Source organism: Natrix helvetica (genome assembly GCF_964273705.1).
Source record: "Natrix helvetica genome assembly, chromosome: 5".
NCBI classification, from domain to species: domain Eukaryota; kingdom Metazoa; phylum Chordata; class Lepidosauria; order Squamata; family Natricidae; genus Natrix; species Natrix helvetica.
The window spans coordinates 122398494-122413460 of record NC_138551.1 but is presented as its reverse complement, the minus strand read 5'-3'; the positions used below and the strand labels follow the sequence as shown (position 1 = coordinate 122413460).

At 49.0% G+C, this 14967-nt stretch overlaps 1 protein-coding gene across 1 annotated transcript in view; it reads right to left on the bottom strand.

Annotated features, from left to right (window-relative positions):
- Positions 1-13204, bottom strand: part of LOC309393743 (vomeronasal type-2 receptor 26-like) — a gene marked incomplete at both ends in the record, with an annotated part of 55237 nt that extends 42033 nt beyond the window's left edge. The window contains 3 exons of the mRNA XM_081956238.1: positions 8875-9001; positions 12218-12427; positions 13079-13204. Of these exons, the coding sequence (XP_081812364.1) occupies positions 8875-9001; positions 12218-12427; positions 13079-13204 (463 nt within the window). The remainder of the gene's footprint in view (positions 1-8874; positions 9002-12217; positions 12428-13078) is intronic.
- Between the last annotated feature and the right edge of the window lie 1763 nt (positions 13205-14967).

Below are 14967 nucleotides of genomic sequence, written 5' to 3'. Positions count from 1 at the left end.
TCCCCACACAAATGGCTCCTTCGGCAGCTGCGCCTCCCCTGCAGCCCCCTCGCCTTGCCCGAATATACAGCCTCCCTACTGCACCCCTCGCCTCCCCTGCTCCCTTGCACCCAGGTCGGGAGCCCCGCTCCTGCCTTCCCTCCCTTCGTCCCTGGGGCTGGTCGAGCGCAGAGGGCGAGAGAGAATCCTGCGGGGATGGAGGGCGGGACTTCCGAGCCTCTTCCCTCCCGGGCTCCGTCTGCAGAGGTTGCGGGAGCCCTCGCCCAGGAGAGCGGGGGAAGGACCCGCGGCGGGCGAGCTTGGTCCCGTGGATCTGAGAGTGGCAGAAGCTCCCACTGGGTATGCGGGAGGCTCTGGAGCCTAGGCGGGATTTCTGGGTAGCTGCCGGGGGAGGAGAGGCAAAGGGACGGAGCTCTCTCGGTTAATAATAATAATAATAAATTTGAATTTATTAGCCGCTCCCTTTCCAGGCAGGACTCGGGGCGGCGTACAATGGGCATATAGAACATAGAAACATGTGTACAAACACATAAACATACAGAAATACAGAGACACACATGCACGGAGGAGGTAACCAATTACAACATTTAGACAGTTAAAATCCCCATTAAAATACCCCAATTGTAAAAGACCCAATGTACAATTAAAATTTAAAATTTAAAAAGACAGTCAGGAGGAGTGAGAAAAATTACGGTTGAGCCAGGCCAGATAATTGAAAGAGGTGGGTCTTCAGCTGTACACGGAAGGAGCGGAGATCGGAAGTAATCCTGATGTCACGGGGGAGGTCATTCCACAGGGCTGGGCCCATCACAGAGAAGGCTCTGCTCCTGGGTGTCGCCCCCCGACACTGTTTGGCGGACGGCACCCGGAGAAGTCCCTCTCTGTGTGAGCGAATTGGTCGTAGGGATGTGTGGGGCAGGATGCGATCCTGCATGTAACTAGGCCCTGTGCCATGAAGCGCTTTAAAGATCATAATCAAAACCTTGAAACGCACTCGGTAGACCACAGGAAGCCAGTGCAGCTCGCGCAGGAGAGGTGTTACAGGGGAGTATCTAGTCCTCCCCATAATCACCCACGCGGCCGCGTTCTGGACCAACTGCAGTCTCCGAGTGCATCTCAAGGGAAGCCCCATGTAGAGAGCATTGCAGTAGTCCAGGCGAGACGTCACTAGCGCATGGGTGACTGTGCGTAGGGCATCCCGGTCCAATAAGGGGCGCAATTGGCGCATCAGGCGGACCTGATGGAACGCCCCCCTTGCCACGGCTGTTACATGGTCATCCATGGACAGCCGGGCATCTAGGAGGACGCCCAAATTGCGCACCTGTTCCATGGGGGCTAGTTGCACGCCCCCAATGGCCAGAGATGGAAGCACCTGGTTGAACCGGGAGGCCGGAAGCCACAGCCACTCCGTCTTGGAAGGGTTGAGTTTTAGTCGGTTGCCCTCCATCCAGACCCGTACGGCCTCCAAACACCGGGACATCATTTCGACGGCCTCATTGGGGTGGTTCGGGGTGGAAATGTATAGCTGAATATCATCAGCATACAGATGATATCCCACCCCAAAACCACGGATGATCTCGCCCAGCGGTTTCATGTATGTGTTGAACAGGAGAGGCGAGAGCACCGATCCCTGTGGCACTCCACATGTGAGTGGCCTCCGGGTCGATCTCTGTTCCCCTGCCAACACACGTTGCGTCCGGTCAGAGAGGTAGGAGCCAAACCACCGTAAAACGGTGCCCCTGACTCCCAACCCCTCTAGCCGGTGCAACAGGATACCATGGTCGATGGTATCGAACGCCGCCGAGAGATCTAATAGGACCAGGATAGAGGAACAACCCCTATCTCTGGCCCTCCAGAGATCATCAACCAATGCGACCAAGGCCGTCTCGGTGCTGTGCCCGGGACGGAAGCCGGACTGGCGCGGGTCTAGATAATCATTTTCCTCCAGGTGACGTGGGAACTGCTGTACCACCACACTCTCTACAACCTTCGCTAAGAAAGGAAGGTTGGAGACTGGACGATAATTGACTAGGTCCGTTGGGTCCAGGGAAGGCTTCTTGAGCAGGGGCCTCACCACCGCCTCTTTCAAGGCGGCCGGTAGAGACCCCTCACCCAACGAGGCGTTCACTAGGCCCAGGAGCCAGTCGCGCGTAACCTCCCAGGATGCCAGTACAAGCCAGGAGGGACACGGGTCCAATAAACATGTGGTGGGTCGCAGACGTCCACGCAACCTGTCCAAATCCTCGATGGCAACCGAGTCAAACTCCTCCCAAAGCGGTCCCTCAAGACTCGCCACGGGCGTCTCTACTGAACTACTGAAAGGGGCCCATCCCATCCGGATTTGAGCGACTTTGTCCTGTAGATATTTCCCAAACTCCTCTGCTCTGCCCTGTAAAGGGGCTTCCCGCGGTCTCTCAAACAAGAGGGAGCGAGTCACCCGAAACAGGGCGGCAGGGCGGTTATCTGCGGACGCAATAAGAGCGGCGCAATGTTGACGTTTGGACGCTCTTAATGCCACGAGGTACGTCCTCAAATAGGCTCGTGCCTGTGCTCGGTCGAATTCGGAACGGGAGGATCTCCAACGACTCTCTAGGCGTCTCTTGTGGCGTTTCATCACCCTTAGCTCCTCAGTAAACCAAGGGGCCAGGGTGGTTCGTCGCCGCGGGAGAGGCCGCAAAGGTTCGCCCCCCCTCTCCCAATCTTAAAGGACGTCCTGGCTTGTTTGACTCCCCCGCCGCTTGCTTGGTCTTTGTCCCACCCGGCAGCCCTATGGAGGCCATGCTTCTGCCTGGCAGCTGCTTGATGAGAAGGAGGACGCTATGTTCCCCCCAGGACTGAAAAGCCCCTTTCTGCCTCTGCCTTTGTCGACGGCTGCGCTGAAGCCCCTTAACTCCTGGACCCCCCTCCCCAATATCTGGAACTTCTGTGTCCTGGGAAGTTGCAGGAGGAGGATGGAGAAAGCTCAGCCCGTCTTCGCTCCCCAAACTACAGAGAACACCCGGAGGAGGCCAAGTTTCCTCTGCCTTGGGGGAGATTTAAAAGAGGGCAGCAGTCCAGGTGCAGGAGGGGCAAAGCCTCCCTTTTGTTCGGGATGAGGGGGAGCCGGTTCTCCCCATCCAGACCTTCCCGGCATCCACACATTCTGTCTACACATAAATAGAATTGCCTGGCCCCGCAGGGTCCCTCTCTTTCTTGCTTCTTTTCATTCATACCGGCACTTGAGGGAACCGTCGGGCGAGGGCATTTGGCAGGACAGAGGACAGGACTGGTCGGTCAGGCGAGGCCATCCAAGCGATTCCCCCAGTGCCCGGAGGCTACGAGGGTCCCGGGGGAGAGGAAGCAACTCCCCATCCCTTCGAAGTCCAGGAACAGGACGGAGCCAGGCGACTCCCCCCCCGCTCTCTCTGAGGCTCCCCGCCCGTTTCCCCAAGGCCAGGGAGGGTGGGGTTACTGAGAGATCTGGGCCTTGTTCGGAGGCGATTGGGGCTTGAGGAGGTTATTAAAAGAATGCGCATTATTCTAGAGATGCTAATTGTGGGAAAGCGAGAAAATGCGAGGGGGGGGGAGAGCAACTGATTGACGGCTGAGTGCGGCGTGTCCTCTGTGGGTGGGAGGTCGAAAGGGCGATGCAGGCGAAGGCTTCGTGCTCAAGTCCCGTCCCCAATGAGCAGCGGAGGTCTGGGGCAGCGCGGGGCAAAGACTTCGAGGGAGGAGGAGGAGGAGGCGTGTGTTGCTGGCCTTGGCTGCCCTGGGTGCGAGAGAGCGGGGGGGAGGGGGTGCCACGGCTGTCTGTTTGGGCAAGGCGAGGAGGGGGGGAGCAGGGAGGCGCAGCTGTAGGATGGGTGTTTGGGGCTTTGGGAGCTGCAAGGTGTGTGTGGTGGGAGCGCGCGGTGTTTATTGCTAGGGGAGAGTGTTTTGGGTGCGAGTGTGGGGGTCTCGACTTCTGAGTGGAAGGTTGGTTGTAGGGTGTTGTTTTTGTGGGGGCGTGTTGTGTATGGGCGAAGGAGAGTGGTTAGAGGAGGGAGCTTAAAGCCAGGGAGGGAACGAGAGGGAAAGTGAGAGCAGCGGGAGAGGAGCGGGCAAAGTGCCCGAGGGAAGCTGCGAGAGAAGCGAGTTTAAGGGGCCAAAGATCCGCGATTCTCCCAGAGCGGCTTCAAGGGCTCTGCTGGCAGCGCGCCTGGAGCGTCTCCGGGGCTCAGCAGAGATGCGCCCTAGTCGCCCATCTCACTTAGATGGGCGACTAGGGCGAGCGCTGCGGAAAAGCCAGCCGGCCATCAGTAGGGGAGTCTTTTCCTGCCTTCTCAAAATCCCAGCTCCTCCTTTCCCTTCGCTCTGACAGCTCCCAGGCCTCTTTGCCTCCTCCTGCTATTCTAGCCCTTCCCACAGGAGGCGCTCTTCTTCCCCATTAGCAGAAGCTCCACCATCACAGGAGACTTTTCCTTCCCCGCAACAAACTTCTCAGAGTAGCTGGTATACCGCTAGAATCCCTTTCTCTCCAACTGTGGCTGGAATCTCCGTCTTCCCGAGGCTGATCGAGGCTCCCGGGGATTTTGGGTTGGTTATCCAGGCAAGACTGGCTGGCTGGGTTTTGCTCTGCTGTGTAAGAGCTGCGTAATAAGAGAAGTCACAAATAGGCTCCTCCAGGCACTTTGTGGCAGCTGATCAGGGAGGAAAACTCCGTGGAAGGGAAAGACGGGTGGAAGGGGGGAGGGGAGACCAAGGAGTGCCCAGAAGACTTGGGGTCCCTTCTGAAGAAGCAGCGTCCTCACTGGTTTGATCTCTGAAGTTTTGAGTAGGTCAGGCTGACGCTTATTCGGTTATTTGTCTTATTCCGTTATTTGTCGTTATAAAAGAAGTAAAACTGAAGGCATTATTCGCATCCCTTTTTCCCTTTCCTTTCTTTTTCCTGACCCACTCCTGCTTCCTCCCTCCCTCCCTGCCTCCGTTTCCATTTCTCTCTTTCCAGTCAAAGGACGCAGAGTCAGTGCAAATCCCCCATTCATTGGGATCAGCCTGATTGTGTCGTTGGATGAGATCGCACACAAACACCACCTCCTCCTGCCCCTCCCTGCTTCCCTCTCGCCTTGCCCCTATATCCAGCCGTCCTGCCCGCACCGCTCCCTTGAGCCGGGAGGGGCAGCGTAAAGAAGCCGGACCAAGCCCCCTCCACCCGACCCCGACCCCGACCCCGAAGTCCTTGTCCCGCACTGCCAAACCCCCTCGGAGCCTTCTCTCGCAGTCGCCCCTCCAGCCTCCCACCCGCGAAGGACGCGCCCTGCTCCGACGCTAATCAAGAGAAACTCCCCCTCCGCGTTTTCTCCCCTCTCTCTGTGCTGCATCTAGAGAAACAGGCTTCCAAGGTGACTTCATCAAAGTACAAACCCCTCAGAAGAGAGGATGGACTTTGTGCCAATCACTGGAGTTTTAATCCCACCTTCAAGCAAAAACCAAATGGGGACTTGAAGCCAATCATCAGGGGATTTGAGTTCTAGTCTTATTTTAGACGTGAAAGCCAGCTGGCTCTGAATTCTAATTCTTCCTTAGGCATGAAAGCTTCCTGGGGGACTTTGGGCCAATCGCCAGGAGACTCTTGAGTTCCGGTCCTGCTTTAGGACTTTATGATTGGGGGAATGAAACTTAGAAACATTTTCTCACATGAATGTTCTCATATTAATGATTTATTGCTTTGCCCAACACACAAGGAGTGTTTCCCCAGAACTAGACTTTCCTCCATCACATCAGACAGTGTTGGACACTCAGCCATCCCTCCATCTGGGAATCCCCAATTCTGCTATCAGAACATCTGGGGTATCAGAATTGGGGATTCCCAAATGGAGGGATGGCTGAGTATCCAACACTGTCTGATGTGATGGAGGAAAGTTCAGTTGTGGGGAAACACCCCTTGCGTGTTGGGCAAAGTCTCTTCCTTCTGCTTGTGGGAGAACCAGAGGCCTCTCTGTGCTCACTGAGAATCTTAGGCTGACCTCCATTTGATCTATCAGAGCTTTTCTTCTCTCCTTAAAATGGAATTTGCAAAGGGATTTGATTCACATTACAGTAAAAGCAATTCTGAAACATAAAAATTGGTTTCTAATTAATCACCAAACTCTGTGATTAGAGAGCAGAACAGCTTCCATGGGTGCCTCTTGTTAGAAACCTCAAAGTCCCCCCCCCCCTTTTCTTAACCCCCTTCTTGGGCCTGGATGAATATTATGCAGACTTGAAGGTTTGTGACCTGGTCAATGATGTGGCTGCCTTTAGACAGGATCCCTCCAACCTCCTCCTGGGGAGAGTCTCAAGGTCCCCTTTCTCTGGACATCTTTTCCAGCCCTTCACGGACAAGACAAGCTTGGAAGAGGAGCAGAGAAAATGCTTTAGGTACAAGTGGTATAGTGGACAATTGAAGGACCTGAACATATTCAGATAGTGCTCTTTTATTTCTTGAATAAGGAAAGAAAAAAAATACAGAGCTACACAATGACCCCAGAGTGAAATCCCAGACAGCTGTTATGATCCACACTTTTTCGAGAGTCGGTTTCATCAGGACACCAAGGAGGAACCATTGAATAGTTGTGCAGATTTCCCTCCCCAGCAGAGAGCAGGTGAAACCCTGCATTTCACATCATTTGGGGATTTCATGGGTTCCCACAGAGATTATCTCACAGCATGACTGGAGCTTCTTTCCCACAGCTTCCATCTTGCCATTCTTCCGACTCAGGCTTTTCTCTCACACAGAGAGACTTTTCGGCTCCATTGGTAGGAAAACTTACTCAAATTTATTTTTATAAGGCATCAGGTTCATTGGCTGTTGCTGAACATCAAATTCTTCTGAATGAACTTCACAGAGTTCCCTTTATTAAGATTTATTGATCTGAAAGGGAAGGGGATTAAAGAAACATAGACATATATTCCTCTTGGATTCCTGCATATTATCTAAGTAGAAAAAAATAATATTTTATTTCAAATAAAAGAAAACTTCACAATTCTTCCAATATCATAATAGTATATATTTCATGCTTTTACATTTATTCTGGCTGTGAGATGCTACTTTGTGTTCAGGTCTGGCCTCAGAAGGATAATGTAGCACTTGGGGATGAAGATGCAGCCCAGCAGACCAGCGCTGGAGGCCAGGATGGAGAAGACCTGAACAGCCACCATGTGTTTCCCTTTGGTGCTCAGGTAGGTGGGCACAAAAGTCACCCAGACGCTGCAGAAGACCAGCATGCTGAAGGTGATCAGCTTGGCTTCGTTGAAGGCCCCAGGCAGATTCCTGGCCAGGAAAGCCACCGTGAAGCAGATGGCAGCCAGGAAGCCCATGTAGCTGAGGGTGACGTAGAACATGACAACAGCCCCTTCGTTGCATTGCAGGATGATCTCTCCAGGCTGGGAGTGGAGGTCAGAGTCAGGGAAGGGGGGAGAAAGTCCCAGCCAGGCGGAACAGATGATCACTTGGACAGCAGAAGAAGAAAGGATGATGGAGTTGGCCAAGCTCTTCCCCAACCATCTCTTCACTCGGTTTCCTGGTTTTGTGGCCAGGAAAGCCAGCACCACCGTGATGGTTTTGGCCAAGAGAGAAGAAATGGCAACTGAGAAGATGATGCTGAATACTGTCTGTCGGAGAAGGCAGGTGGCTTTCCGTGGTTGACCAATGAAGAGAGAAGAAGACAAGAAGCAAAGCAGGAGGGAGATCAGGAGGATGTAGGAGAGGTCCCGATTGTTGGCTTTGACAATAGCCGTTTCTCGATATTTAATGAAGATGATTAAGACAAGGCCTGTGGTTAGGAGGAAGAGTAGGGCAAAAGAGACCAGGATGATGCCCAGATGTTCTTCATAAGACAGGAAGGTTATAACTTTGGGGATACATTGGACTCTGGCCTCATTTGGATATTTATCATCTGGACACTTGGTGCATTTTTCGATATCTGAGAAACCCCAAAAGCAATATTTCTTTAACGTTCTGTCTTTTGACATTTCACGAAATGCCTTTTTGGGAACAACAGGTGTTAATAGGACTATTTTCCAAGATGTATTTCTGAACAATTTCACAGATAAAAAGATAAGATTTCTCATAAATTTCCTGGCCTCTGACAGAGGGCACTTCTTATTAAAGACAGTTTGGTCTAGGGGTTAAGTCATCAGGCTATAAAGTGGGAGACCATGAGTTCAAGTCCTGCCTTAGCTATCAAATCTTGCTGGGTGACTCGACCTATCACTCTCTCTCCCTCTCAGCCCAACCCACCTCACAGGGCTGTTGTTGTGGGAATGATGGGAGGAGGAAGATGTGTTTGAGTTATTTGTACAAATAATAATAGTGTGATATAAATAAGAAATATTGGACCCAGGTGATGCCCATCTTTTGAAATTAGTTGACTGGAAGAGAAAACTAGTCCTGAACATTATCTAGGGAGGCTACTGGGAGCAGTGGCAATATATCAGTAGTGAGGTGCACTCATAATTAACCACACCACCTCTCTCTGGACCAGCAACACCTTCTCAGTCATCCTAAAGGGCCCATGTGCAATGCATTGCAGTAGTCCTTCCAGGAGGTGCACCTAAAACAATTCCTCAGTTTTGATGAACTCCAGTGTTCCTTGAAAGAAAAATGCGGCAGGAACATCCAAGCTAATAAGGAGAAAATACATTTTCTCTGGCAGTAGTAAAGCTTACCTACTTGCCAGGGTCTCCTATCACTTCTCTACCAATCCCCCTTCAAGATCCTTTTGCTACTTGTCCCGTTAGGTAAGAAATTAGGCATTTGATAATAAATAAAAAAAGAGTTGAGTTTCAATCTGTCTTTTCACTTGCCCTTTCTATCTAAATGTTTTGGATGGATCCAGTTCCACAAAGCCTCCCATTTTCCTCAGTGTGACCCACCTTCCTGAGTGGAGAAGGTCCCCTCCGGACAAGGAATGCAGTCGTAGCAGCAAACTGGCTCTCCTTCTCGAGCCCTCTTGACAAATCCAGGATGACAACTTTCCACACATCTGGACTGAGGCAGGGGCTATGCAGAGAAAGAAGCAAGAACACAAGAAAATATGTTAGGACTCTTCATTCATGGAAAATGGAGATAGAAATAAATATTAGACAAGTAGTACCTGGTCTTCAGTAAGATAAATATGAAAGCTCTAACTAGTAGTCCCAAAAGATTACAAGAGGTACAACTAGGAGCACTTTTCTACTTAATAAAGTCTGGAGGAATGGAATTGAGAAAAGATTGAAGCATTAAGTGACAATTGGTGGTTCCTCCTCATGGCCGTGTTAATATCCATTCCTCTATTCTTCATATATCCATGTTTTTCAGATTGATAAACTATTCATGTTAAATTTTAGAATAAAATTGAATCTAAAGATTCAGTAAATTTTTATTATATTGCATTTATTAAAATAGTATAAAACGGTGATGAACAAAAATATTTTTGACCAGTAGGATCTGCAAAGATTTCTTCTGGACTACAAAAAGGCAACTTACTACCTCAAGGTAACTTGCCCAGAGTAAGATAGGTGGCCTATAAACTTTATAAATAAATAAAGAAAACATTGGAAAGCTGCTCCCCTTTGAAAGAAATCCAAAACTGTCTCAATTAAGTTACAAAGGGGAAAAATAGTTGACAGACCTCTATTTGTATATATATATATATTCTTCATATGGTTTCCATGCTCCTGAAATGAGACTAAATTTGACTGACTACTTTCTAGAAGTGAGGCAAGTTGGAAGTGAGCTGATGAGAATGTGTCCCTCAAACAGGGTTAGTCAGGCAACTTTTGCAGCATGTAAAAGAACTACAATTAGATGACATCAACTGGCCTGGAAAGACAGTCCCACTTTCCTTATTAGTTACATTTAGAGTCTCCTTTCTGGCCAGAGAGAGACTCATGGCAGATAACAATCTAGGTACAGGTTTAATATGTCCTGTGCACTCAACGTCCTCAATAAAACCATCCAAAACTAAAATAGTTGTTTTTGGGAAGAGGCAGGCTCACTATAACTGGAGCCTGGCTAGGGAATGTAGATCAAGGGACATCCTATTTATACTTAGGATGTGCAGAGAAATTGTTCATTAATGGCTACAATCTGGGGGAATGCCATAAGGCAGCTCTCCAACCTTGCTCCCCATGTTCTCTGATTCCTATCATGAAGGGATATGACAGCAGAACAATCCCAAAGATTGTGTTAGGCAAGGAACAAGCCAGGTTGAGGCTATCAGCGCCACAATGCCAAGCACTTGAAAGTCTCTTTCACCAGTTTTAGGAAGACCCCAGAAGGCAGAGGGGACTGAAAATGCCCTGATCTGTTTCTTAAAGGCTTCTCACTTTCCATCCCATATTGCTTTCTACAGTGAAAAGGGCAGCACATAAATTAAACAAACTAATGGTGGCAGAGGAGCTGAATCATTTCTTTGCTCGCTTTGAAGAGGCAGACAAAATACAACCACCAGCCCATTGCAGCCCCCACCTCATTGTGGAGGAAGGGGAGGTGAGGAGCGCTTTGAGAGCTGTGGACCCTAGAAAGGCTGATGGTTCTGAAGGTATCTCTGGCCGAGTGCTTAGAGAGTGTGCTGATCAGTTGGCTGGAGTCCTTACCAGGATCTTCAATTGGTCTTCAATTGGTTGGAGTCCACTACTCCAACTTGTTTGAAGGCTTCCACCATTGTTCCACTGCCAAAGAAGTTCCCTATCAATAACCTCAACGATTACAGACTCCGATCCTCATGAAGCGCTTTGAGAAATTGGTCTGCCGGGACCTCATTCCTGCTCTTCCGCATACATTGGATAAACACCAGTTTGCATACAGAAGAAATAGATCTACAGAGGATGCTATAGGCATCACTACTCTTCACACTGCTCTGACTCATTTGGAACAGCCGAGGGGGAGGGGCTATGTGAGGATGCTTTTTGTAGATTTTAGCTCTGCATTTAACACAATTCTTCCACATAGACTAATGCCTAAACTTATGGATTTTGGGCTTTCTTATTCAATCTGCCTTTGGATTCTGCATTTCCTGTTTGGCCCCTCTCAGAGGGTCAGATTAGGTCATCATATCTCTTCAGCCCTTATTCTTAACCCTGTTACACCACAGGGTTGTGTGTTGAGTCCCTTACTCTATACTCTTTATGTGCATGAATGCATTTCAACTCATGCCAGTAATACTATTAATACATTTGCAGATGATACAACGGTGGTGGGACTCATCTCCGGGGGGCAGGGGAGGCGGGAATGAGTCTGCCTATCGAGATGAGGTGGAACGGTTGCTTTCATGGTATGGAGACAATAACTTGGTCCTTAACACCAATAAGACCAAGGAGCTTATAATGGACTATAGAAAGAATAGATCTGACATTCAGCCCTTGCTTATCAATGGAGAGCGAGTGGAGCAAGTGGCCAGTTTTAGGTTTCTGAGTCTTGTCATAAAAGAGGATCTGACCTGGGGCACTCACATTGCAGCCCTGGTCAAAAGGACCCAGCAAAGATTATACTACCTGAGACTTCTCAGGAAAGAACAACTGAATGAAAAACTGCTGTTGACCTTCTACTGCTGCACCATAGAGAGTATTTTAACTTACTGCACCTGTGTTTGGTTTGCCAATTGCACATGGCAGATAGGACAGTGCTCCAGAGGGTTAACGCCATTACCCAGAGGATCATTAGTTGCCCTCTTTCCTCCTTGGAAGAGCTTTATAGCTCCGGTTGCCTTAAGAAAGGTCAAAACATTCTTAAAGATCCATCTCATCCTGGCACTATTTTTTTGAACTATTACCCTCTCACAGACGGTACAGGGTAATAAAAACAAGGACAAATAAGCTGAAAAACAGCTTCTATCCCAGGGCCGTAACTATATTGAATTCTACTGCACAGTGCAATATTAATGCAATATCATGGGGTTTTCAATTCAATTGTATGAAGGATGGGTATTTGTGTTTTTATTTGTATAGTTATAATGTTCATTTAATTTTGTTGTATGAGGTGCAATGACGATAAATTAAACTACTACTATAAATACGTTGGACATTGCTGAATCAGCTGAAAACAGGGTCCCATATCTCAGTCTCTGAAGAACAGCCTGGTCAATAGTACTGAGGCCTCCCAAACAATCAAAGAAACTTTCAAGGTCTGATCCCCACTTTTAATCTCAGTGAAAATCATCCACCTTGGAGACTAGGCTTAGCCCACTTGAAATGCCTCCTAAAGCTTTGGAAAACATTGAGAAAAACCACCCACCTTGTTGACCAACTTTAGCCGTGAAAGGGCATCTTGATTGATAAGTCTCTGTTTTTCAAAACTGCCCAGTTTTTCCTTGATGAAATACTCATCAGGGAAAACCAAACAGCTCCAGATGCTCAAATCTGCTGTTATGTCTCCATTTTGGTCCAAATAGAGCTTAAAGCGGGAAATATTGCAAAATTCCTTCTTTTCCAGAAAGGGATGGAACTAGAATAGAAACAGGCAGGAATTTTAACAGCAGAAACCTTGGTTTTTTTAATGCCATGTAGTCTTTCTTTTACAGTTGTTTGACTTGCAAATAGTTGGGAGAAGGATTACCACTATTTTCAAAACTGAAACAGGCTCAGCAAAATTTATCAAGCATGTATTGAAAAATATGTATTGACAAACCATAATTGATCAAATTTCTCTACTAAAGGGAACATGTTAGAACAGATAGAATGGAACAGAAAAATTGAACAAGGAAAAAACATAGAGATAATTCAGATAGGCAATGACCAGATGAGCTAATTCTACATCATTAGAAAACTACATCAAGAGAATCTTTATTATTATTTTATTTACAAAGTTTATTGGCCATCCATCATACCACAGGGTAACTCTGGGAGGCTTTCAGTCATAAAAAAAACCCTTACATTTCTCTATAATTAAAACATAAATAAGGTTAAAAAAACCCCATTAAAATCTAAAATCTAATTATATGTGGGGAGGGCAGGGGTAGAGTGGGGGGAGCTGGGATCTGTTGTTATTCAATCACCCACCTCCACTCAGCTGTTGCCCCATTGGGGCCCTAAGCTAACTGGCAGAGCCAGTCTTTAGGCCCTTACGAAAGAATAGGAGGGTTGGGACCAATCTCACATTGAGAGGGAGGAGGATGTTCCAGAGGGCAGGTGTAACAGCAGAAAAGGCCCTTTTCTTCTTCAGGACCCCCCAGCTGGAATAATTGGGCTGACGGGATCTGCAGCATGCCTCCTGTACTGGCATGAGAGGGACACAGGCCAATGCTAGTGAGATGAGACAGTCCCTCTAATCACCATGCCATGAAGGGATTTAAGGGTAATCACCAACACTGTTAGATATTAACATATATCGGGATAAGGTTTCCTTCTGGTCCGCTCCTACAGCGGGAAACAGGTATTCCTCTGATTGGTCAAGGGGCATGCCCAATCCCTATAAAAGGGGAACCCTCCGACCACAGAGCAAGCTGGATCACTACTATTACTAATAAAGAGCTGTTAAGTCACTTCGTGTCCGCAGTCTGTCTCTCGTTGCCCAGATCCAACATTGGCGACGAAGGTGGGATTGAGTGACAGATAGGACGAAGAACGCTACTTCAAGAATCTCCGGATTTGATCCAGCCCAGGAATTCGGCAGTAATTCCGGCAGCCATCTCAGATCACCGCAGCGCGGCAAATTCAAACCGAGAAGATGGCGATGCACGCTCCCCCCGCTCCTTTCGACCCAGCAAACGACGAATGGGAAGCCTTCATGATTCGCTTCGAGTGTTTTCTCGAAGCAAACGAGTACACGGGGATCACCGATGCAAGGAAGAAAAACATCTTCCTCGGCTACTGCGGAAAAGAAGTCTTCAATACGGCCAGAGACCTCACCGCACCTACTCCAATACAAGCAGTTTCATGGGCGACGCTGCAACAGGCTCTGCAAACGCATTACGCGCCAAAACCTTCCCGCCATGTCTGCCGAAAGGAATTCAACATGAGGACTCAGAGGGCGGGAGAATCCATTAATCAATATGTTGCAGCCCTACGAAAAGCAGCAGCCCACTGTGAATACAGGGATTTGGAAGAGCACATCTTAGACCAGCTCATCTGTGGAATAAGAGACATTTCTGTGCAAAAGAAGCTGTTGGCAAACCCGAATTTAACCCTACAATCAGCGTTAAACGAAGCAAGAGCGTCAGAATCAGCGGAGAAATCATCGGTGACCATACAACGAGGGGCCAGCGTAAGCCAGCCAGCACCGAGACAAACCAGAGTTCACTACGAGGACACAAGCCCCGACTACGAAAATCCCGAGTTCGAGGACAGTCACCTGATGCAGAGCAGTCACTTGAGGCCTGGGGGGAGACCCGGATCCCGTTTGCCGCCCTGCGCAAGCTGCGGAGGGAATCACCCCAGGTCTACTTGCAGGTTCAGGAACGTTGTTTGTTCGCACTGCAACAAACTTGGGCACATCGCACGAGTGTGCCGGAGCAGAGTCCCTGCCTCACGGCAGCCACCCATGTACCGCCAACAGAAGCCCAACCCAGGGGCTTGGCGAAATCAAAAAGGGCGCCCAGAGAGAAATCCACAAGTGTTTACCCAGAGAGAAAATTTCCAAAGAGCTGAACGAGCGTATCCCCAGAGAGAATACACACAGAGAGCTGAAAGAGCGTTCTATCAAGACGCTCAACAAGAGTATTTTCAGGATGTTGACGATGAGATAGAGTTGACCCAGAGAGAGGAGTTGCGAACGTATCTCACCACGATACATCAGGTCCGCCCTAAGCGGCCCAAAAGGCTGAAAGTCACAGTCCTCTTGGAGGGCTCACCCTGCGAGCTAGAAGTTGACACAGGATCAACCCTGACGATCATTTCATGGGCTTCCATGAAACAGGCTATCCCTAGCCTCAGAAAGAGCCAACTACACGCCCCAGACGTCCTGCTACGAGACTACCAGGGGAACCAAGTCCCCATCGTGGGCCAAGGCACATTCCACATCCGTTTCAAGGACATCGAAGCCCAGCT